The 22050-nt window shown below is 52.3% G+C and overlaps 2 protein-coding genes across 2 annotated transcripts in view; both read right to left on the reverse strand.

Moving 5' to 3' along the window:
• Window positions 1-1758: 1758 nt before the first annotated feature.
• On the reverse strand, window positions 1759-10658 carry kl (klotho). The gene is made up of 13 exons (XM_067228602.1): window positions 9933-10658; window positions 8564-8994; window positions 8361-8440; window positions 7933-8095; window positions 7467-7572; window positions 6313-6462; window positions 5688-5923; window positions 5190-5397; window positions 4765-4952; window positions 4575-4688; window positions 3013-3127; window positions 2577-2703; window positions 1759-2093 (listed from the first exon to the last, which is right to left on the reverse strand). Exons 1-13 carry the CDS (start codon window positions 10656-10658, stop codon window positions 1759-1761), a joined length of 2979 nt encoding a protein of 992 aa, XP_067084703.1.
• A 1400-nt stretch (window positions 10659-12058) lies between these two features.
• Window positions 12059-22050, reverse strand: part of LOC136933289 (sister chromatid cohesion protein PDS5 homolog B-like) — a 17424-nt gene continuing 7432 nt past the window's right edge. The window contains 28 exon segments of the mRNA XM_067228603.1: window positions 12059-13071; window positions 13391-13505; window positions 13590-13679; window positions 13916-14373; window positions 16074-16149; window positions 16240-16385; window positions 16712-16795; window positions 17067-17087; window positions 17090-17191; window positions 17467-17599; window positions 17790-17904; window positions 18109-18313; window positions 18552-18675; window positions 18797-18858; window positions 18860-18934; window positions 19167-19235; window positions 19781-19938; window positions 20195-20319; window positions 20624-20660; window positions 20663-20770; window positions 20773-20782; window positions 21159-21188; window positions 21190-21265; window positions 21346-21392; window positions 21394-21462; window positions 21578-21717; window positions 21808-21856; window positions 21966-22046. Coding sequence (XP_067084704.1) covers window positions 13039-13071; window positions 13391-13505; window positions 13590-13679; window positions 13916-14373; window positions 16074-16149; window positions 16240-16385; window positions 16712-16795; window positions 17067-17087; window positions 17090-17191; window positions 17467-17599; window positions 17790-17904; window positions 18109-18313; window positions 18552-18675; window positions 18797-18858; window positions 18860-18934; window positions 19167-19235; window positions 19781-19938; window positions 20195-20319; window positions 20624-20660; window positions 20663-20770; window positions 20773-20782; window positions 21159-21188; window positions 21190-21265; window positions 21346-21392; window positions 21394-21462; window positions 21578-21717; window positions 21808-21856; window positions 21966-22046 — 2838 coding nt within the window. The 3' untranslated portion in view covers window positions 12059-13038.

Consider the following 22050-nt stretch of genomic DNA (forward strand, 5'->3'; position numbering starts at 1 on the left):
AAATGGAGTTAGGCCTGAAAGGGTTAACTAAAGTTCGGGAGGAACACCAAGACTCCTCCTTCTCCAATCAAACTAATACGCATCAGCCCAGTAAAGCACGGAAGAATGCGACCAAACTCCCCTTGGTCAATTAAGAGTTCTGTATAAAGTATCTTCCGTTCCTCTGGTCCTTGTGCTAGCATGTTGTTGTCACCCTCCCACCCTTCCCTTTCTTCTCTGCTTCTCCCTGTCATCTATCCAGGCTTCCCAGGGGATCTGCTTGAGCTGCTGCTCGGCCGTGACCCATTAGGACTCTCCGCCACACCCCGAGTCCATGCCCGGACACCAGGCCCGGCTCTGCTCCCGGCCTCCACCAACCGCTCCAAGCTCGGCTCTGCTACCAGCCTCCTCCACCATCGGGCTTGGCTCTGCTACCAGCTCTGCTTCAATGAAATTCATCTATTAAATCTATGGTGTGATTACTGAACTCGTGAATGAACCTAAAAGCTAAGACCTTTTTTTTTCCAAACCTTCCATTGCAGTGAGGTTTCTTTCCAAGTACAGATTCCAAGACCATTCATAATCTAAATAGACTACATCAGTTGTCAAAGTCAAATTATTTTTTGGTGGCACATAGTATTGGTTTAGCACAAACAATATTAGGGTACAGATCCATTTGTGCATGTGTTTAGTTCTCCATCCTAAATAAAACCAAAACAGATTTAATTTCAATGATTGATTAACTCAATGTGTGTCCTGACTGAACCATAACTCTTCTCTCCAGATACACAAACAGCTGTGCTAAAGCTATGTACTATGTAGTACATACTTAGTTTAGTTAGTACTTAGTTTTACAGTATGTAACAGCATGAAAAGTGGGGCATAATAATAATAATATGGGGTGGGTGTACCTCAGTGGTAGAGCATTAAACTGCTGATCAAGAGGTTGCAGGTTTGAATCTTCCCCTGTATGTTACTTTGGATGAAAAATATCTGCTAAACACATTCATATTGTTGTCGTATTTCAACATGACAAATTGAAATTAAGACAAAACTGATTGTATTAGTGTTAAAACCTTTGACAGTATTTCCACCAATTATAGCAACAAGTGGCCAATTAAATATTTACATACTAATGTACTTTCTGTTCTGGATCCAAATAAATAGTACATTATAGTGAGATAACACGTTAACAATAAGTTCACCTGTTCAACGGGACAGATCACTAGTAATATGGGCATGTTAGCACAAATCATTTGACAGTCACAGTCCAATTCACATTTATTAATAATTTACATAAGACAAATCATTACCAGAGAATAACATTTTCACCATTGTTTATGTATTTTATACCCAGTGCAGAAAGTGGGGTGTATTGAAGTATGTATCATTGTCATTCTGTACACCACTATTTGAGACAATTAGTGAAATGGTGCAGTAAAGGCTTGTTGACAAACTACTGTCTGACTCCTGCCTATTTCCTTCCAAATTTGTGTACATAATTGTTTTTTTACAGAACTACTGGTAGATGTTATACTGTTTTTCTCTGTGATTTTTTCTTGTGACATTTTAATAGGTGGCCTAGAGTGGACAATGGAACTTTATATGAATCCAGAGCTCTAAACTCTGAAAAGGTAAGATCTTATCTGAACAAGTGCACTGTTCATGGAGAAGGGTTAGCAAAGTGAGCAATGTAAGCACTTATAAGGGCCAAAACACATATCTACAGCATATATCTATAACATTTAACAGTACAATAAACAATCCTCATCGTAAGTGTTAATAATAGGGTTTGTGTCTCTTGGCTGCGTAGTAGATAATGAGCCCCAGTGTGAGCAGGACTCCAGAGCCCACCAGAGAGAGGAAGCCCACCACGGGCCTCTTGGTGAGGACTTGGCAGCCCAGGCAGGGTGGGGGCTGGCTGGGGCACTGCTGGGCCGGGGCCCCCTCCTCTGGGAAGCCGTGGTGCTGGATGATGTTGCGGTAGTGGGACAGCGAGGCCTTGACGATGGGCTCGTCCTGGACGTGGCCGTACAGGCCGAAGCCTGGGTCTCGCTGGTCGTTGAGGGCGTAGGCGAAGTAGCCCTTCAGGTTCACGCCATCTAGAGTGTAGGCTGAGAGAGACAGGAGGAGGGAACAGACAGGAAGAGAAGTGACTGGATAGGTACGAACTCTGTGCTGTTGAAGTTTAGAGAAATACTGCCATCTAGTGGACTTTGAACATACAGGGAATTTAGAGTGTATGCGTGATTGTGTCCAAGTGCGTGTGTCCGCATGTGTGTGATTGGTCAGCTGACGATTACTAGAGTCAGTGAGATTTATGTCTGTCTAATCATTAATGTAGAAAAACTATCAAGAGTGACCGGAATAGCAGAAGTGTAGAGAAGGTTTATGAAACAGGTGGGTTAAAATGGGGATCAAACCACAAACCCATTGCATGGAAACTCACAAATATACCGCAAGTCCAAGGAGAAGTTACTCTCAAACCACGGGTGTAACTGTTTTCAGTACCCTTGACAGGAATACTCTTAACACAAGCGTAATAACATTCAGTTCCAGTCTGTGTTCAGAGTGTGCAGCAGCTCTTAGAGCTCCACCTTTCAGGGCTTCGTTGATGTAGTTGTAGAGGTAGTAGACTCTCAGACTGTCCTTGAAACGCGCCGGGTCTTCTAGGACGCCGTTGGCCATCACGTAGACGGGCACGCCGCTGTAGTGCTCCTGCACCTGGACTCAGGAAGGGGGAGGAGTTATCTACACGTTCCTTCATCCGTCTGTCTGTCTGTACATCAGTCAATCAATGCAATCTCTCAATTCATTCACTTGTATGTTTCTTTCCCTTTCTTTTATCACTATCTTCATTTTTTTTTTCTTTTTTCTCTGTTTTCCTCCTTTCTCCCCCTCACTCTCCCTCTCCCTCCCTCCCTCCCTCCCTCCCTCCCTCCCTCCCTCCCTCCCTCCCTCCCTCCCTCTCCCCCTCTCCCTCTCCCTCATCTTCAGGATGTGGAGGTCAGAGGGGTGTGGTCTGGTTCTCACCCAGTTCAGGGTCTTCCTCAGGCCCCAGGGCACCACGGGGGCGTTGCGTCGCGCTGACGTGATCCACGTGGTGTCGGTCATGTGCTGGATCTCCAGGATGGGGGTGTAGGTGTATCTGTGGGCATGGGGAAGCATGGCTTCAAATCAAATCAAGCTTTATTTATGTAGCGCATTTCATACCATGAGGCAACACAATGCGCTTCACAGAGGGGAGAGGGGGGGGGGGATTTAAGCACTTATGTTTGACACTGATTTTCCTGCTCATTCCCACTTCCCCTACCGGCCGGGTTAACATTTATCTTTAAAAACACCCATCATTAAAGACTATTGTGTTTTACATGACAGAAAGGAATCAGGGTGTTCACCTCAAACTGCACCCCCCAGCTGGATTCAAACCCAGATGAGCAGCCTGCATGGTACCCACCTTATCCACTAGGCTACCAGGGACTCAACGCTCAGTTTATTCGGAATTCAAATGTATCTTTAAGAAAAGCCCACTTTAGAGATATATGTTCAACATCGTCATGTTCTATTGAAAGCTTTCATCCAAAATCTCCTTGGGGGGATATGAACCTCCAACCTCTTGACAGGGAGTCATGCACTCTAACCACAGAGCTAACCCTCCCAACCTGAATGATGGATGTGGACAGTCACACTTGCTCATAATCAATCCATCATTTGAGAAACACACCTGGCAATCGTTTGCATTGATTGGCAATAAGGTCACATGACAAATACCACATATCCAGATAAATTTGATGTAATGCAACAATCACCAGGATAGAAACAGTTAGCAGATCTAGCTTTAACATTGAGTCTATCGGCAACCAAATCCTCAAAACTGGATAGGCTTAATGCTGTGACCCATTGAGTTGTGAAAGTACTTATAGATCTAAAACGAGCAGTCGGTTGCTGCTCTGTCTGTTTTGAGGACTTGGTTCCCCATAGACTTAATGTTACATCTGGATCTGCTAACTGTTTCAATCCTGGTGATTGTTGCATTAGATCTAATTTATCTGGATAGGTGGTATTGGTCATATGATCTTATTGCCAATCAATGCAAACGATTGCCAGGTGTGTTTCACAATCGAGTGGTTGATTGTGGGCCGTAACAACTCAGTTAGGTTGAGCTCAGTGGTTAGAGCATGAGATAACAGATCAAGAAGTCCCAGGTTCTAATCCTCCTGTTTTGTATTTTGCTTTGGTGAAAAACAGCTGCTAAATTAATACATTATTAAAATAATCTCATAATAACATGATTTGAACATCCATGGTCTCTAGATGTAGCTCTATTAATTGTCGCAGTGATGGTGGTTGTAGTTCTAGTAACAGTGGCGCAGTAATGGTAATTGTAGTTCTAGCATTAGTCTCAATAATGGTGGTTGTAGTTCTAGTAACAGTGGCAGTGATGGTAATTGTAGTTCTAGCATTAGTCTCAGTAATGGTGGTTGTAGTTCTAGTAACAGTGGCAGTAATGGTAATTGTAGTTCTAGCATTAGTCTCAGTAATGGTGGTTGTAGTTCTAGTAACAGTGGCAGTGATGGTAATTGTAGTTCTCTTACTTGTCCTCCAGGGCGTGGGTCACCAGCTCAGTGCTGAAGTGGCTGAGGGCAAAGAAGTCATACGTCCCTCTGACCAGCTGCCTGTCCTCCTCGCTGAACACCGGCAGGCGGTAACTAAGGCAACACAATGTTAATACGTGTCACGGCGACAGATCGTTCCGGAACGTTAACAGACGGCGGCGGTCCTGACCTGATGAGGTCCGGGATGTGGCGTCGGTTGAGCCAGTCCCTCATCCCAGGAGGGTAGTCGCCGCTCCCGAAGATGGGCTCGGAGAACCAGCCCACCCGGAAGTCTAGAACCCGGTTGGCCGGTTCCACGTCCTCACGGCTGAAGGAGAACGCCGGCTCCACCCAGTCGAAGTGCAGGGCCAGGGACACCTGCCACGCCGCAAAGCCATTGGCCGATTTGGAGAGGAAGGTACAATGATTGGGCGTCATTAAGAAAGAAAAAAAAGGTGTTTCCTCTCACTTTGACGCCAGGATGAAATAAGCAACCAAGGGGAAACCAAAAGAAACCGGCGCTGGATTTCACATTTCACCCACGTTGACATTCCACGGCAACGCCACGAAGCAACCACCCCCCCCCCCCCCCAGACACAGACGAGCCACACCCACCTGTCCTCCCTGTGCCTGTCTGAACTCCTGGTCGTAGGCGCGCCAGGCCAGCGCGTGCGCCCGCAGCAGCTGGTGGCCCTCCTCGAAGCCGTCAGCGTGGCTCCCCTGCTCGTCGTTGGGCTCGTTCAGGGTGATCCACAGCTTGACGTGGGCGCCCAGCTCTCGGTAACACAGCCTGGCGTAGTCAGCAAACGCCTCCACCGTGCCCCTGGGGAACCGCGGCAGAACGGGGAGCGTCGTTTTTGTTTCGTGATCAGGATTATGTGGCGTCGTCGTTGTGGCGACGGTATTATTGTTGCCTTGTCTGGTAAATGAGACACAGTTCCGTGGATCTAACCACTGAAACACAGTTAGAGAACTGTGCACAGTTGGATTACCTGCAGTACTAACAACAAGCAATACTTGTATGTAACAAAAGGGTCGAAATAATTAATATTTCCCTGAGTCCGCATCCATGGAGGTGTGTGTGTGTGTGCATGTGGGGACGACGCCCGCCACCTTTTGAGCCAGCCGCCCGCGGCGTCCAGGGGGGCGGGCAGGCTGGAGCGGTGGCGGGTGTGGTGCCACAGGGTGACCACGGGCGTGACGTTGGCCCGCAGCAGCTGCCGGGCGAAGCAGCGGTAGTAGGTGAGCAGGGAGGCGTTGGGCCGCGCCGCCCAGCCCGACGGCACCACGGCCGACCAGTTGAGGGAGAAGTGGAAGTGGGAGACGCCCACCCGGCGGATCTCCTCCACCTGGGGAGAGGGGGGGAGGGAGTGGGGAGAGAGAGTGGGGAGAGAGAGGGAGAGGGAGAGGGAGAGGGAGAGGGAGAGGGAGAGGGAGAGGGAGAGGGAGAGGGGGAGGGGGAGAGGGAGAGGGAGAGGGGGAGGGGGAGAGGGAGAGGGAGAGGGAGAGGGAGAGGGAGAGGGAGAGGGGGAGGGGGAGGGGGAGGGGGAGGGGGAGGGGGAGAGGGAGAGGGGGAGGGGGAGGGGGAGGGGGAGGGGGAGAGAGAGAGAGAGAGAGAGAGAGAGGAGAGAGAGAGAGAGGAGAGAGAGAGATTTGTTTTGCACCAACAAGAAGATTCAACAAGTCTGACGGAAAGCCAGACAGGCAGGTAGACAGATAGTCAGATATGGAGGGAGACCTGCTGTCGGATGGTGGCAAAGTCAGCACAGTGCTGACGGCGTTGCAGGGGCATGGCAGAGTAGCCCTCCAGGCGTTTCAGCTCGCCGTTACCCGACACGTTCCAGATGTACACACTGGGGTCTGCAAACTGGGTGGGGGTGGTCTCCACCTAGCCTCCGGGAGAGAGGAGAGGAAGAGAGTGGGGGAGAGAGAGAGAGAGAGAGTGGGGGAGAGAGTGGGGGAGAGAGAGAGAGAGAGTAGGGGAGAGAGCACCAACTCGGGTCAAGTTCAAGTGGTTGCTGAGGTCAGGAATGGATTATCTATCTATCGTCATCAGTCAGCCCTTTGGTTTGAAGCCATGCATTAGTGGGAAGGTAAACAAACTTGCACACTTGTGTACTCACACACACACACACACATATAGATATATCAAGGGCAATGGGGTAAATAAACAGCAGGTTTCGGGCCCTTGTTGTTTTGTTCAGGGAATGGAGTTGTTTGAGTCTATGAGTGTGTGTGTGTGTGTGTGTGTGTGTGTGTGAGTGTGTGTGTGTGGGGGGGGGGGGGGTCACTAACATGGACTTTAACCCAGAATCCTGTCATGACTCATGATCATGTGCTGTGCGCTGAACTGGATCATTTCTGTCCTCAAAATCTAGAGTCAGCTGTACATACTGTCAGACAGTAGAATGTACACAGTAACGCAGTAAGCCGCACTTTTTTGGAACACGTACGCCATCTTGGATAGTCCAAAGCGTAAATGACCGTTCTGAACTGGGGATGAACCGGAGCGTTGGACTGCAGATCAAGAGGTTGCAGGTTCAATCCCCTCTGTATGTTGCTTTGGATAAAAGCATCACATTTGCAAATACTTTGGGTCAGACATTTCTCTCCCTCACACACATACACATTTACATTTAGTCATTTAGCAGACGCTCTTATCCAGAGCGACTTACAGTAAGTACAGGGACATTCCCCCTGAGGCAAGTAGGGTGCAGTGCCTTGCCCAAGGACACAACGTCAGTTGGCATGACCGGGAATCGAACTGGCAACCTTCGGATTACTAGCCCGATTCCCTCACCGCTCAGCCACCTGACTCCCTGACACCCACACACACACCCACACACACACACCCCCACACACACACACCCCCACACACACACACCCACACACCTGTATGGAGTTGGCAGAGACTCCCCAGGCAAAGCCGCAGGGGAACACCCCCCGTGCTGGTCTGTTCTCGGGAAGCTGAGGAAAACCATTCCTCTCTATCACCTTCCTGTCAATCACAACCAAATGAATGACTCTTTAATCGACTGTGAAGAGAGTGAGAATTATCCTGATGATCCTGATGATCGTTCTGATAATCATGGTAATCATGACGACGATGATGTCACCCTGGCGTTACCTTCGGGTCATTGTGACCCCCCATAGCGCGAAGGTGAAAAGAAAATGCCTCACTTTATTTTTGTATTAGGTAAAGTTGTCGCAACACGACGGTGGGTCACAATGACCCGAAGGTTCACAGTGACCCGAAGGCAGCACAAGGGTTAAAGAAACCTACATAGCACTACACCCAATACATTCTCAATAGACCGTGTTGTCAACTAGCATCCAATAGCACGAAGACCGGTCCGACCTGTAGAAGATGGCCGAGGTCTTCGGCTCCCTCGTCAGGTCGGGGGTGCTGAAGTCCACGTAGTACAACCCCCGCCGGATCCCGTACTCCCGGTGCCACTCGAACCCGTCGATCAGGGACCAGGCCGTGTAGCCAATCACGTTCACCTTGTCGTACTTGATCGCTGTGGCAACGGGGATGGAGCGGGAATGGGTTCAGAGAGGTGCAGGCGACAGTTAGGTGACAGGCAGTTGTTCGTACACGTCTATGGTTCAGTCAGTGACTTGGGCTCGCTTGATTCGTGTCACCCTCGTCTCACCCAGTGCAACTGGAGAGATGCACGAGTCCTACAAGGGCCCACTGTGAGGCGAATCAAACCCACCTCCACTTTCACATACCTGCAAGTCATACGATCTCTGTAACGGACCATGTCATTCTACTCGACTCACATTTCAGCACCTCCGCGATAAACCTCTTGAGGTAGTACATGTGCTTGGAATCCTCGGTCTTGGTTTTGCCCAAGACGTACCTGCGGAGTAGGACGAGAACGGCGATTTAGTACACACACAACTATACTGTCCACAATACACGACAGGATTAGGCTGTGAACACAAAACGCATCAAACCCCCTCCAAGGCAAGCCTAGCCCTACCATCCGCTCTCCACCACGAAGATGGGAGGGTGGTCGTACTCGGCGCTGACCCAGTACAGCAGCATCCTCAGGTCCAGGTCCTCGTGCTGCCGGAACTTCAGGCTGTCGTTGATGAGCTGGAAGCTGAGCGCCGCGCCGTGGGAGAGGGCGAAGAAGTCGGCCGTGCCCCTGACTCGGTCCCTCTCGGCGGGGGTGAAGGAGGGCAGCCGCCGGCCCAGCTGGCTCCTCATGCAGGGCGGGTAGTCTCCGTCGGAGAACAGCGGCCGGGCGAACCAGCCCAGGACAAAGTCCAGGGAGCACTGGCACGAGGCCAGGCTCTCGCGGCGGGTGCGGCTGGGCTTGATCCAGTGGGAGGCCAGCGCCATGGAGAGCTTGCCCCGCTGCCGGGGCCGGTAGTGGCGGTCGTAGTGGTGCCATGCTGCGGCGTGAGCCTGGGGGGAGGGAGGGAAGGAGGGAGGGAGGGGGAAAGAGAGAGAGGGGTAGGAAGGGAGGAGGGGAGGGAGGGAGGGGGAAAGAGAGAGAGAGGTAGGAAGGGAGGAGGGGAGGGAGGGAGGGGGAAAGAGAGAGAGAGGTAGGAAGGGAGGAGGGGAGGGGGAAAGAGAGAGAGAGGTAGGAAGGGAGGAGGAAAGAGAGAGAAAGGTAGGAAGGGAGGAGGGGAGGGAGGGAGAGGGAAAGAGAGAGAGAGGAAGGAAGGGAGGAGGAACGAGAGAGACAGGTAGGAAGGGAGGAGGAAAGAGAGAGAGACAGGTAGGAAGGGAGGAGGGGAGGGAGGGAGGGGGAAAGAGAGAGAGAGAGAGAGAGAGAGAGAGAGAGAGAGAGAGAGAGAGTGGAGGGAGGGAGGGGAGAGAGGAGGAAAGAGAGGGTGGAGGGAGAAGGGGGAGGGAAGAGAGGGAGGGAGAGGTGGGGAGGGAAGAAGGGAGAGAGACGGTAGAGAGAGTGAAAGACAGGAGACAGGGAGAGGAGTTCATGGAGAGGGTGGTAGTTGATGGATGGAGATGAAGAGAGAGGGAGAGAGAGAGAGAGAGAGAGAGAGAGAGAGAGAGAGAGAGAGAGAGAGAGAGAGAGAGAGAGAGAGAGAGAGAGGTAATGGTGAAGAAGATGTGAGGTGACAGACAAAGGGAACGCATTTGCATAGAGAAGAGGAGAGAGAGCGGTAAGGATGGACGGACAAGGGGAAATTTTTGAAAATCGATTAGATGGAGGGAAGCCTACATCAGTGGATATTGGGATTAAATATGTTAGGAAAAAACCCATATTAACATTAAAGAGAATTAATGAGGGTAGATGAGGACATTAGGAATACAAATGCGTAATGAAATATGCACATTCTCCTGGACACTTCAAACACTAGACAGCAGCCGACCATCACCTTGAGTAGGTTGTGTCCAACTTGAAATGGTAAATCCGGGTCATTTTTTATCCCAGGAGCGACCACCCCGGTCCCGTAGCCGTGCCATGCAACAACAAACGGGTTATCTATCGTGATCCAATACTTCACGTCGTCCCCAAAAGTTTGAAAACAAAAGTCCGCGTAATCTTTAAAAAGTTCTACAAGAGCAGGGTTGCTCCATCCGCCGAAGGTCCGCTGGAGGTTGTCCGGTAAGTCCCAATGATAGAGCGTAACCACCGGTTGCACGTTGTTTTCCTTCAGTTTCCGAATGAGCGTTTTATAGTAATTGGTGCCGATTTCGTTATAACTGCCGCGGCTTCCGTTTGGAAATATCCGAGACCAGGAGAGAGAGAATCTGTAGTGGCTGACCCCGAGCTGCTTGAGCGCGCGAATGTCGCCGTGGATGTTGTGGTAGCTGTCGCTGCCAACGTCCCCGGTAAGTGTTCGGCTCCCCCCGCGCGTGAAAGTATCCCAAACGGAAAGTCCTTTCCCGTCTTTCTCAAATGCCCCTTCCACCTGATAAGCTGCCGTTCCCACGGCCCACATAAAGTTTTCGGGGAAGGTATCATAGAGAAAAGCTTTGTCGCCGGGATAAGGCAGTTTGCTAAATCTGTCCCACGTTCCCAAACCGTCGCCAGGTCCTCCGATTGCGCTGCTAAACTCAGACAAGGTGACAAGAAGTGACAAGAAAGTACAGAAAGTCATTGCGCTCAATTTCTAGTGAAATAAGTTATCTTCGTGCATTTGAAACAAGCCTAAATTCGTTATAATCTGCCAGGTTTAAAAGCAAAATATTTGAAATGCCAGTTTAGTTGAGCAACCTGCTGCGTTCACTGAAGCGTGTTATGTTGGCTACCCAGCTGTACCCGACAGAGCGCTGCTCTGGGCAAGTAAGAATATCCATCAATTATTACCCAAAGCACTTGACGCGTTCAGGTCTCCAGGCACAACACACTGTTAGACCTTTAAATGACCAATCTCTCTTGAAGCAAGGCCACAAGGTCCCTGCAGCAAATATGTATTTAGTAGGTACGGGTTTCAAACAAGCGGTTCTATATCAATAATCAGTACAAAAAGCTATTTACTTAACGTTACATCACCAAATGTCACTAATTTTTAAATAGCTTTTACAAGGCAGAGCAGGATTCTCAGTGAATTCAATAAGCTGCCATAGTAACGTGGAGGCTCAGGTGTCATGACCCCCCAACCCCCTGATTATAACCCAGCCTCAGCTGGGGACAGGTGAATAATCACATCCTCAGTCAGGACACCCAGGCCCAGAGACGGATGGTGACAACAACAGAGGCTCCATCACGTTACGCGTGGGAGGAGTCGGCAGTGCTGAGGACACACATCTGCATCTGGCCCCGCCCGGCCAGGAGGGCAGGTGGGGTTATGGCAGGGGGGGGGCTGTGATGCCAGATATGCAAAGCGAGCCACCCACACGCTTATCGCATTACCTGTCCTCCTCCTGATCCCCCCCCCCCCCCCCCCCACCCGTTGCCTGGAAACACGTCCGGCCGTCTCCATTCGGTCTGAACGGCTCCATGAATATCCACAGATGGGGACGTCTGTCGGACGGGGGGGGGGGGGGGGGGGGGGGGTGCGATATCTGTCATAACACCTGCTCCAGGTTCTATGGGGCTTTCTGGGTGGTGGCAGCCATGATGTTCGGGTCACGGGGCCTCGTGTATAAGGACCTCGAGGGCGGTGAGGACAATCACGTGCAGATCTTGTCTGACCCGGTTCATTCCGACTTCATCCAAGTCCAAGCTACCAGGTTGGCCTTGTATCACGGGTCGATACCACCGCGTTTGACCTTGGGGATAGTTTATGGCTCGGTAGGCTTACCTGTGTGTGTGTGGTGCCTTGAAGGGTTGGACAGGTAAACAGTCTTATCCCGAGGTGGATGGCAGGTCATGTGATGCGGTGGTTCAGGATGTGGGAGCAGTGGTGCGTGGGGGTTTTTCCCCACCTGGAAACTTCCACGCGTGCACACGCGTAACTGTGTGCCTTTCATACGAAGTTCATTGGCTCACGGCCGAAACGGAATGTTTGTACACTTGTTCCCGAGGCTTCCGGAAGGAAAGGAGTCCATACCGAGGTTCTATAGAGAATTTTATTAATACAACAGACAAAGGTTCTGACTGGGTGGATGGGAGGTCATGTCAATCAGCAGTGATGGACACTTAAAAACACAGGTCTGGGGGTTAAGGGAGATCTTGTCTACCAGGGAACACAGGCCTGGGTGAGGCAGAACCAGCTAAAACTCAACAAGGTTAAGTCTACACTTTTTTTTGGGGGGGGGGGGGGGGGGGGGGGGGGGGGTTGAATTTGTTTTTCTCGTCTTTTATAAAATGGTAAAAAAAAAAAAAAGAGAAATAAATGGCGTCGATATACACCGCTGTAAACAAAACGGACATGTCGTTTTGGAATAAAAAACGCCATAGACGTCACACCCAAAAAAAATAAAAGAAGTTTGAAGAAGTTCAAATTGGTAACTGTTATTCTCTTTCAGTTCATGGAGACGCCCAGAGGGGTGGAGCCTAAGCAGCGCTGCTAACGAGAAACGGGAGGAGCCTATTATAACGGGGGGTGGGGTTAAATGCTATACAACACCCCCTTCCCCCAGTCAGGATGAACAGAACACAACCGAACAGGACATAAGAGACTATTTACAATGCAGATTTTTTTTCTTTTCTTCCTTTTCCTGTGTATCAGATCAGATTTCTACATGTGGTAAACAACATCACAATGCAACACAATGCAACAACCCACAGTTAATGATACTGATTTGATGTGTGTGTGTGTGTGTGTACTGTAATGGTAGGAGCTTCGTCATATGAAAAGTTCATAAAAGTCCACAGTTCATCATTCTGTGTCTCCCTCCCTCTCCTCCTCCTCCGCCGCCCTCCTGAAGATGATCTCCCTCTCCTCTCGTCCGCTCACTCCTTCCTTTCCATCCCTCCGCTCTCTCCTTCCTCTCCTCTCTCCTTCCTCTCCGTCTCTCCGCCCCTCACTCCTTCCTCTCCGCTCCCTCACTCCTTCCTCTCCATCCCTCCGCTCTCTCCTTCCTCTCCTCCGCTCATCTTCTCCTGGCCGGTGCCTTTCGTCGACCCTGTATGGAGCAACACAGTCAGGACGGCTCCACAGTCAGGACGGCTCCACAGTCAGGACGGCTCCACAGTCAGGACTTTTCTTTTCCATTTAGCAGACACTTTTGTCCAAAGCAACGTACAAATAGTGCACATAGACAGTTCAACACAAGGTCAAGGATCAGAAGTGCATACTATAACACCCATAATATAGCATGACCCGAGAGGACATAGAACATCCCATACGTAACACAACACAGTTCAGCATCCGGGAGTAATCCTTGAGGGCTGTGAGGGGCTGGCCAGTGTTAGGACTGATGGTCGGGACAGGGGGTTCAGTACCTTGGGTGTGGCCTGCTCCTCCTCCTCCTCCTCCTGCTCCTCTTCCTCCTCCTCCTCCTCTTCCTCCTCTCTGGCTGCTGCTGCTGCTGCCGCCGTCTTCGATCGCCCAGCGCGCCTGGGACAGAGAGAGTGTGCTTTATGATGTGCGCACACACACAAAACAACGACGACAGACATGTTTGTTGTTGTCGTGTCTTACGTTGGTTTCTTGGCGGCGGCGGCGGCAGGCGGGGTCGCTTTGGGCGGCCGGCCTCTTCTTTTCTGTGGCGTGGACTCTGCCGACTCAGAGCTGACACACAGACAGACAGGTAAACAGACAGACAGGTAAACAGACAGACAGTTAAACAGACAGACAGGTAAACAGACAGACAGGTAAACAGACAGACAAGTTAGAGAGAAGCAGCACCCATGGATCCCCAGGGGGTGGGGGGGGGGCAACACTAGCAAACCTAAGGCTACAGCCAGGTGGCTGTCTGGAACCAAACCAGGGGCTGATGGGTAAATAGACACTGCGTGCCCTCTGACCTTTGTTGTGATCGCCGTGGCGCCCGCGTCGGCCTCCCTCCCTTGGTCTTCACCTCCGCCTCGCTGCTCTTATCCTCCTCTTCCTCCTCTACCACCTCCTCCTCCTCCTCCGCGCCCTCTTCCTCCTCCTCCTCCTCCTCCTCCTCTTCAGGGGGAGGGGCAGCCTTCTTGCGGCCCCGCCTCCCTTTAGCCGGGGACTCCTGATTGGCCCCCGCAGCCGCGGCCGCCTTCGGGGGCCGGCCGCGACGCGCCTTCTTGGGCGGGCTGTTCTGCTCGTCCTCCATCAGGCCGTCTCCGAGACGCGAGTCCTCGCCCCATTGGTCGTCGAGCTCCGCCACGGGATTGGCCGCCGCAGTCGCCGCCGGCACCGCCTTCTTGCGCCCGCGCTTGGGCTTGCCGTCCTGGTCGTCCTGGTGACTGGGGGCGGCGCGCTTGCGCCCACGCGGCTTCTCGCTGTCCTGAGGCGGAACGGGAGACAGAACGGGGTCATGCGCTGACACGCGTGTTCAGCTCACGATACGGACGTGTGTGACGTAGTGTCGTGGGCCAAAAACTGGATCGAACACCCCATTCTAGGCCTATCTAGGGAACTAGATGGAAAACTACCAACTGAACGAGCTCATCTTAAACTATAGGCCACTAAGCATAAAACCTAAATAGCACTATTTATTCCACGATCATGTAAGAGAAATGATCGTGCATCAGAGGTCATAACGAGAACATTACATATATATAGGGAGTCAGGTGGCTGAGCGGTTAGGGAATCGGGCTAGTAATCTGAAGGTTGCCAGTTCGATTCCCGGCCGTGCCAATGACGTTGTGTCCTTGGGCAAGGCACTTCACCCTACTTGCTTCGAATGTCCTTGTACTTACTGTAAGTCGCTCTGGATAAGAGCGTCTGCTAAATGACTAAATGTATTTGAGTGAAGAGACAATTAGCATACGAAGACAAATCTTCCATTGAAGGACCCTGAGTGGGTAATGCTGACCAGATAGTGAGGGATAGCTAACGAAGACCAGACTTTGAACGGCTAGTACAAATAGGCCCAGATTTCTGGAACCGAGGCAAACTGACATACACTGTTTAGATCGATAACTGAAAGTTATCCACACAGGCAGATTTAAGGTATGAATTATGGGACTGCCTATCAACTGTATAAATGACTGCTGTATTCATGTATTGAATTGGGCTCTCTCTCTGGTGCTTGAGAAGGACCTAACCGAATGTATCCCCTGTCTTGATCAATAAACTACCTTCGCATCTGAACTTGGACCAGACTCTTCCGCGCTTTATTGCAACCTGTTCCGCTAGAAAGCTAGCCAACACAGTAGCAGAACGGCAGACAGGAATGTATCCGGTGTAACGAGGTGCTGAGCGTTGGTGAGGAGCGAGGGGGCAGGAACCTCGGTACCACGCGGAACTCTGACGGTGTGTGTGTGTGTGTGGAGGAGAGAGGGGACACTGTGTGGAAGGGTGCCAGGGTGTACGTGTGTGTTTATGTACCTAGCTTATCTCCAACGTCTTGTGTTTGCGTTGGAGACTCTGAACACACACAGTTCTCTCTGGTTTTCCACACAGAGCCAGGTTAGGGCTGGCTGTGTCTACACTGGGCTCTCGTACGCCCTGGCCCGCCAGCTGGTGGACCACTCATTCAGACGTTACTGAATGTCCCTCTTACGGGAGTCAGGTGGCTGAGCGGTTAGGGAATCAGGCTAGTAATCTGAAGGTTGCCAGTTCGATTCCCGGCCATGTCAAAAGACGTTGTGTCCTTGGGCAAGGCACTTCACCCTACTTGCCTCGGGGGGAATGTCCCTGTACTTACTGTAAGTCGATCTGGATAAGAGCGTCTGCTAAATGACTAAATGTAAATGTCCCGTTTAGAATCCAGTTTTGTATATATTTATATAACAAAATATATATATTTATAACTATATAAATATAAATAATAATAAATAATATTATATAAATATGTTTAGATAAAATATATATACACCTACATTTTGTTCCTTTTATTTCTCAGCATGTTCTCAGAGCACTTTACTAGTTTGATGTCTTAGGGCAATAAAACAAAGGACCTTTTCCCTCTGACAGTGTGACTGTGTGTACCAGACCACTTAGCGTCCTGGTGCGAGGCTGGCTGGAGGGGTCAGGGGTCACCTTGTCTGGGTTGTCTGCCCTCTTGACCAGGCTGATGTCCTCGTTCTCACTGTGGTCCATCTCCGCGCTGTCGTGTCTGCAGGGAGACACTCCGTTGATATCAACTGATCCTGTTTGGACGCATTACGGTGTGTGTGAGTGTGTGTGTGTGAGTGTGTGTGCGTACCTGGCCTTGGCGCGCTGGGGGGAGCTGGGGCTGGAGGGGCTGTCGTCGTTGCTGGCCGTCTCCATCCTGGAGGCCTTGCTCTGGAGCTGCTTGCCTGCCGAGGCCAGGGGCTTGTTGACCGCTCCCAGGACGTTAGCTGCCTTGGGCTGGGAGGAGACCGGAGGAGAGGGGGGTAGGGTATGATGTTAGCTGGGGATAGTATAACCAGCCTCTGGGGGTTCTTAGCAACATTGTAACATTACATCAGGGTTGGACAGCCCTTGTTTATGGACAGACAGGCTAGCAGACAGACAGGCTAACAGACAGACAGGCTAACAGACAGGCTAACAGGCAGACAGGCTAACAGACAGAATGTCTAGCAGACATACAGGCTAACAGACAGACAAGCTAGCCGACAGACAGGCTAGCCGACAGACAGGCTAACAGGATAACAGGCAGACAGGCTAGCAGACAGACAGGCTAGCAGACAGACAGGGTTCTCTCCTCCCTCACCTTCCCGGGGCGTGAAGAAGGACTTCATCTCAGGAGGGAGGTAGTTCTTGGTGTTGCTGAAGTTCTGAGGGGGAGACGGGGCAGCACACAGGTGATTACATTTACCAACGTACACAGGTCTCTGTCTCTCTCTCTGTCTCTCTCTCTGTCTCTCTCTCTCTGTCTCTCTCTCTGTCTCTCTCTCTCTCTGTCTCTCTCTCTCTGTCTCTCTCTCTCTGTCTCTCTCTCTGTCTCTCTCTCTCTGTCTCTCTCTCTCTCTGTCTCTCTCTCTCTGTCTCTCTCTCTGTCTATGTCTCCTCTCTCTGTCTATGTCTCTCTATCTCACACACACACACCTTGTCAGGCTTGGTGAAGTAGCGTCGTGGGGCAGGACCGGGTCCTTGGGCGACTCCAGACTGTAGGTGGTGCTCTTGGAGATGACGATGTTCATGGCCACGTCGCCACACCGTGTATAGCTTCTGTAGAGGGAGAGAGACATAGACAGAGAGAGAGAGAGAGAGAGAGGAGAGAGAGAGAGAGAGGGAGAAAGAGGGGGACGTCACAGTGGGGAGGGTGTGTGTGACAGAGAGAGAGAGAAGGGTGTCAGAGATTGTAAGTGTGTGTGGAAGAGAGAAAGAGGCAGTGCATGTGTGAGGGGCGCGGAGAGAGGGGCAAAGCGGAGGGGGGAGGGTTGGGGTGTCCAAGAGATAGAAATAGATATAGTAAGTGAGTGCGAGTGTGTGTGTGTGCGCGTGCCTCGTTGATCTTGGCGTCGGCGGGCGCCTGCGCGTCCTTGGTCTGCTTGATGTTCTCCACCATCTTCCTGATGAAGGCGTGGCTGTTGTTCTCATTCTTAGCCATGATGATCTCCAGCACAAACCAGAGAGACCTGGAGAGAGGGAGGGGTGGGAGGGGAGAGAGGGAGGGAGAGAGAGGAGAGGGAAGGAAGGAGGGAGTGAAAGATGAAGAGACACCGTTAGCAGTGTGGTATTTCGGTAGACACAGGTTAAGGAACAGACATACACAGTCCAAAAAAAACACACACACACACACACAAACACACACTCTGACACACTCACTCTTTGATGTCTTTGAGCTGCTCGATGTCCTGGACCTTGACGTAGTCGGGGTCGTGCACCAGCAGGTGGATGGCGTAGGGCACCACGTACTCAGGGAGCAGGGAGAACAGCTTCTCTGTAGATACACACACACACACACATCACTGCATTGCAGAAAAACTCACAACATCAACGCTTGCAGGCATTAAATCCTTCAAAACAAGTGTGTGTGTGTGTGTGTGTGATCCGACCTCAGCCTAAAAAACTTGGCCGTGACTGTGGTGCGAGTGTGTGTGTGTGTGTGTCTGTGAGTCTGCGAGTGTGTGTGTGTGTGTCTCACCGCTGACGGCTGCGTGCTGCTTCAGGTACTCCCTGCGGATGTTGACGTTCTTGACGAGGCACTGGCGTGCGTGCGCCCGGCGCTCCTTCACCGGGTCCTTGGCGCAGAGCGCGAACACGGCCAGGTACTCCAGGGGCAGGCGCAGGCGACACAGGCCCTTGTGGAGCTTCTGGGCGAAGCCCTGGCGCACCTGGTAACACTCATCCTGGAGGGGGGAGGCGAGGAGAGGGGAGGAGAGGGAGAGAGATGGGGGAGAAGGAGAGAGAGATGGGGGAGGGAGAAGGAGAGAGAGAGAGAGAGAGAGAGAGAGAGAGAGAGATGGGGGGGAGGGAGAAGGAGAGTTTGTTATTGTGCAAGATCCCCAGAGACAAACCTAAGAGGGAAAGGTAGAATAACAAGTGTGTGTAGTAGTAGTGAGTGTGTGTGTGTGTGTGCATGCTCACGTTGATGACGAGGGCACACAGCTGGTACTGCTCCAGGGTGATGATCTCGTGGTAGCAGGGCTCCTGGGCCAGCTTCAGCAGGGCGCAGGCCGCCGCCAGGCGCAGGCGAGACATGTCTGGCTTACTGAGGGAGCGGAAAGCACCGGAAGAAAAAATCAAACTTGGATATCAGGACACAGAGGAGAGCGTTCGAGGTAAGAATGGGTCAAGCCGCTGTGCGCGTGTGTGTGATGTGTGTGCGTCACCTCATCTTGCCCTGCTCCGTCAGGTCCCCGTCACTGTGCAGGATGGCTGTAAGCATGCGCAGGGGTGGAGTTGCCAGACTTGCTCTGGTTGTTCTTCACCCCCAGCAGCCACCTCACCATCAGCTTAATGCCCTGGATCTACCCAGAGAGAGGGGGGAGGAGGGAGAGAGAGAGAGGGGGGGGAGGGGAGAGAGGAGAGGGGGGGGAGGAGGAGTTTAGAAGATGGCCATGGGGAGATGGGGTAGAAGGTAGAGGGGATTTAGAAAGACATGGAGATGGAGGGGTGGAAAAGGAAGGAGGAGAGAGAAGGAGGGAAGAGGAATGAAGGAAGGAGGGGGTGAGGAGGGAGGACAGAGGGAGGGTCACCAACCTTGGCCAGTGTCTCCGGGGACACCTCATCATCAGGAACCCACAGCTTGGTGGTCTTCTTGCCCGGCATCTGAAATCAGCCAATCACAGGAGACATGACCCTCTGATCAGGCACACACACAGCCAATCACAGGAGACATGACCTCTGATCACACACACACAGCCAATCACAGGAGACATGACCCTCTGATCACACACACACAGCCAATCACAGGAGACATGACCCTCTGATCACACACACACAGCCAATCACAGGAGACATGACCCTCTGATCACACACACACACAGCCAATCACAGGAGACATGACCCTCTGATCACACACACACAGCCAATCACAGGAGACATGACCCTCTGATCACATACACACAGCCAATCACAGGAGACATGACCCTCTGATCACACACACACACAGCCAATCACAGGAGATATGACCCTCTGATCACACACACACAGCCAATCACAGGAGACATGACCCTCTGATCACACACAGCCAATCACAGGAGACATGACCCTCTGATCACACACAGCCAATCACAGGAGACATGACCCTCTGATCACACACACACAGCCAATCACAGGAGGCACGTGGTTGCCCCGTGTGTGTGTGGACTGACCCTGTCGTTCATGAGCAGGTCCTTGACGATGAAGTTGGCGACCAGGGACTTTAGGGGCGCGGCAAACTGCTCTGGGGCCAGCATGGCCAGGTGGCCCAGCGTGGTGAGGGGAGTGGTCAGCTGCTCCAGGTCGCCCGGGTCCAGGCCTTGTGGAGGGGCTGGACACACACACAGAGAGAGAGAGACAGAGAGAGAGACAGAAAGAGACAGAGAGAGAGACAGAGAGAGAGACAGAGAGAGACAGAGACACACAGACAGACAGAAAGAGACAGAGAGAGACATATTTTTTTGTTCAGTGACCATGCTCCCAAGTGAACCTCCCAGCTCCTGAATCCAGTCTTGTGTCCATGTTCGGGAACACGGCACATCGTGTGAACGCGTTTAGTTGGAGAAGGCTCCTTCCCGGTGACTCACCTCGAAGATCCTGCGCGAAGTGCGTGTCTCTGTTGGTGAACATGGCGTGGATGCAGTGGATGGCGTACTTGGCCTGGCGGGGGGGCCCCCTCTTGGCCTTGGCCTGCAGTACCGGCAGCAGGACACTAGGGGGAGCGGGGAGGAGAGAGCGGGTTTCACACCAGGCAACACGGAGGGGGGCAGGGAGAGAAGTTTTACACTGGTGAAAAGTACATCCAGAGAGAGAGAGAGAGAGAGACAGAGGAGAGAGAGAGAGAGAGAGGGAGAGAGACAGAGGAGAGAGAGAGAGAGGAGAGAGAGAGAGAGGAGAGAGAGAGAGAGAGAGGAGAGAGAGAGAGAGAGAGAGAGAGAGAGAGAGAGAGAGAGAGAGGGAGAGAGAGAGAGGGAGAGAGAGACATAGACTCCAGCTGGCCTGAGACTGAGACTCACGACTTGATGTGAGGGAAGCTCTCCTCCATCTTGCTGCGGTGTTCTTGAAGATCTGCAGAGCCGCCTCGGCCACCTTCTCGTCCTCCATCTTCAGGCAGCCCAGCAGGGACTCGAAGGTCTCTGCCGAGTGGAAGGAGACCGGGTGGTGAAGGACAACACCTGGAGGAGGAGGGAGAGAGGAGGAGGAGGGAGAGGGGGAGGAGGGAGAGAGAGGAGGAGGAGGGAGAGGGGGAGGAGGGGTGGAGAGGAGGGGGAGGAGGGAGAGGAGGGGGTGGAGGAGGAGGGGGAGGATAATGGGGAGACGAGATGGGAGAGAGGAGCTGCAGTTTCAATCTCGTGACGTCAGCTAACATGGGAGTCGGTGAAAAGGTGCGTACGTGCGTCTCGTGGAATGCGCGCGTGTGAAGATGTACGCGCGTCTGTTTACGCGAGCGTTCACGTAGGTGTGTTTCGTGGAATGTCTGTGTTTACGCGTGTGTGGAAGTCGGACTTGTGTGTGTTTATACGAGCGCTAACGTGTGTGTGTGTGTGTTACCTTGAGCAGCTCCAGCCCAGCCCTGATGGCCCTGATCAGTAGGAGCGCCCTCCTCCTCATCATCGGCAGTGCCGTCTATGGACTTGTTCACCTGCTTGATCAGAGCACTGGGGGAGAGAGAGAGGGAGGTCAGATACATGGTGTGGGGGGCTGTCCAGGCACGGTGTGTGTGTGTGTGTGTGTGTACCTGATGGACTCGGTGTCGATGTGTACGGGGGCGATCCTCTCCAGCAGGGAACTTGACCATCTCCAGGAAGGGGTTGCTGGGCTGTTTCGGGCTGCCCAGCTTCTTAGTGACGTCTCTCTGGACGGACCACACACACACACACACACACACATTAGTCACTCACACATGCCATGCCTGTGCCCCCCTCCACACCCTCCCTGTGCCCCTCCACACACCCCGAGGCAGGACTCACCACGCAGACCTCGGCCTGCTTGCAGGAGCAGGCCGGGCTGACCAGGGTCTCCAGTTGGTCCCGGATCCGCTCGTCGTCCTCCAGGACCTGGGCCAGCTTCTTCACAAAGTCCTGGGCCTTGCCCGGGTCTGGCAGGTTGCCTGCAGCAACACACAGAAGCGCTGAGTAGAGCCCTCGTAACCCCTGTATGACGATGTGTGTGTGTGTGTGTGTGTGAAAACTAGACTTACGGGTTATAACCATGACCTTGGCAAACACAGCTTTGCTGGACGCGTCCGACTGAAACACAACAACAACATGACGTCAGCGACATGGCGGATCACGGGCCTTATTGGCTGCTCGACGCAGGTGCTGGGTGACCCTGGGGGTCGGGGGTCAGGGGGGTTACCTTGGGCTGCTTGACCAGGTCCAGCAGGTCTTTGACGTTGTGCCTCAGCATGTTCTGACACTTCCACATCTCGTTCAGAGCCCTG

Source organism: Osmerus mordax, chromosome 25, assembly GCF_038355195.1.
Source record: "Osmerus mordax isolate fOsmMor3 chromosome 25, fOsmMor3.pri, whole genome shotgun sequence".
In the NCBI taxonomy this organism is placed as follows: Eukaryota; Metazoa; Chordata; class Actinopteri; order Osmeriformes; family Osmeridae; genus Osmerus; species Osmerus mordax.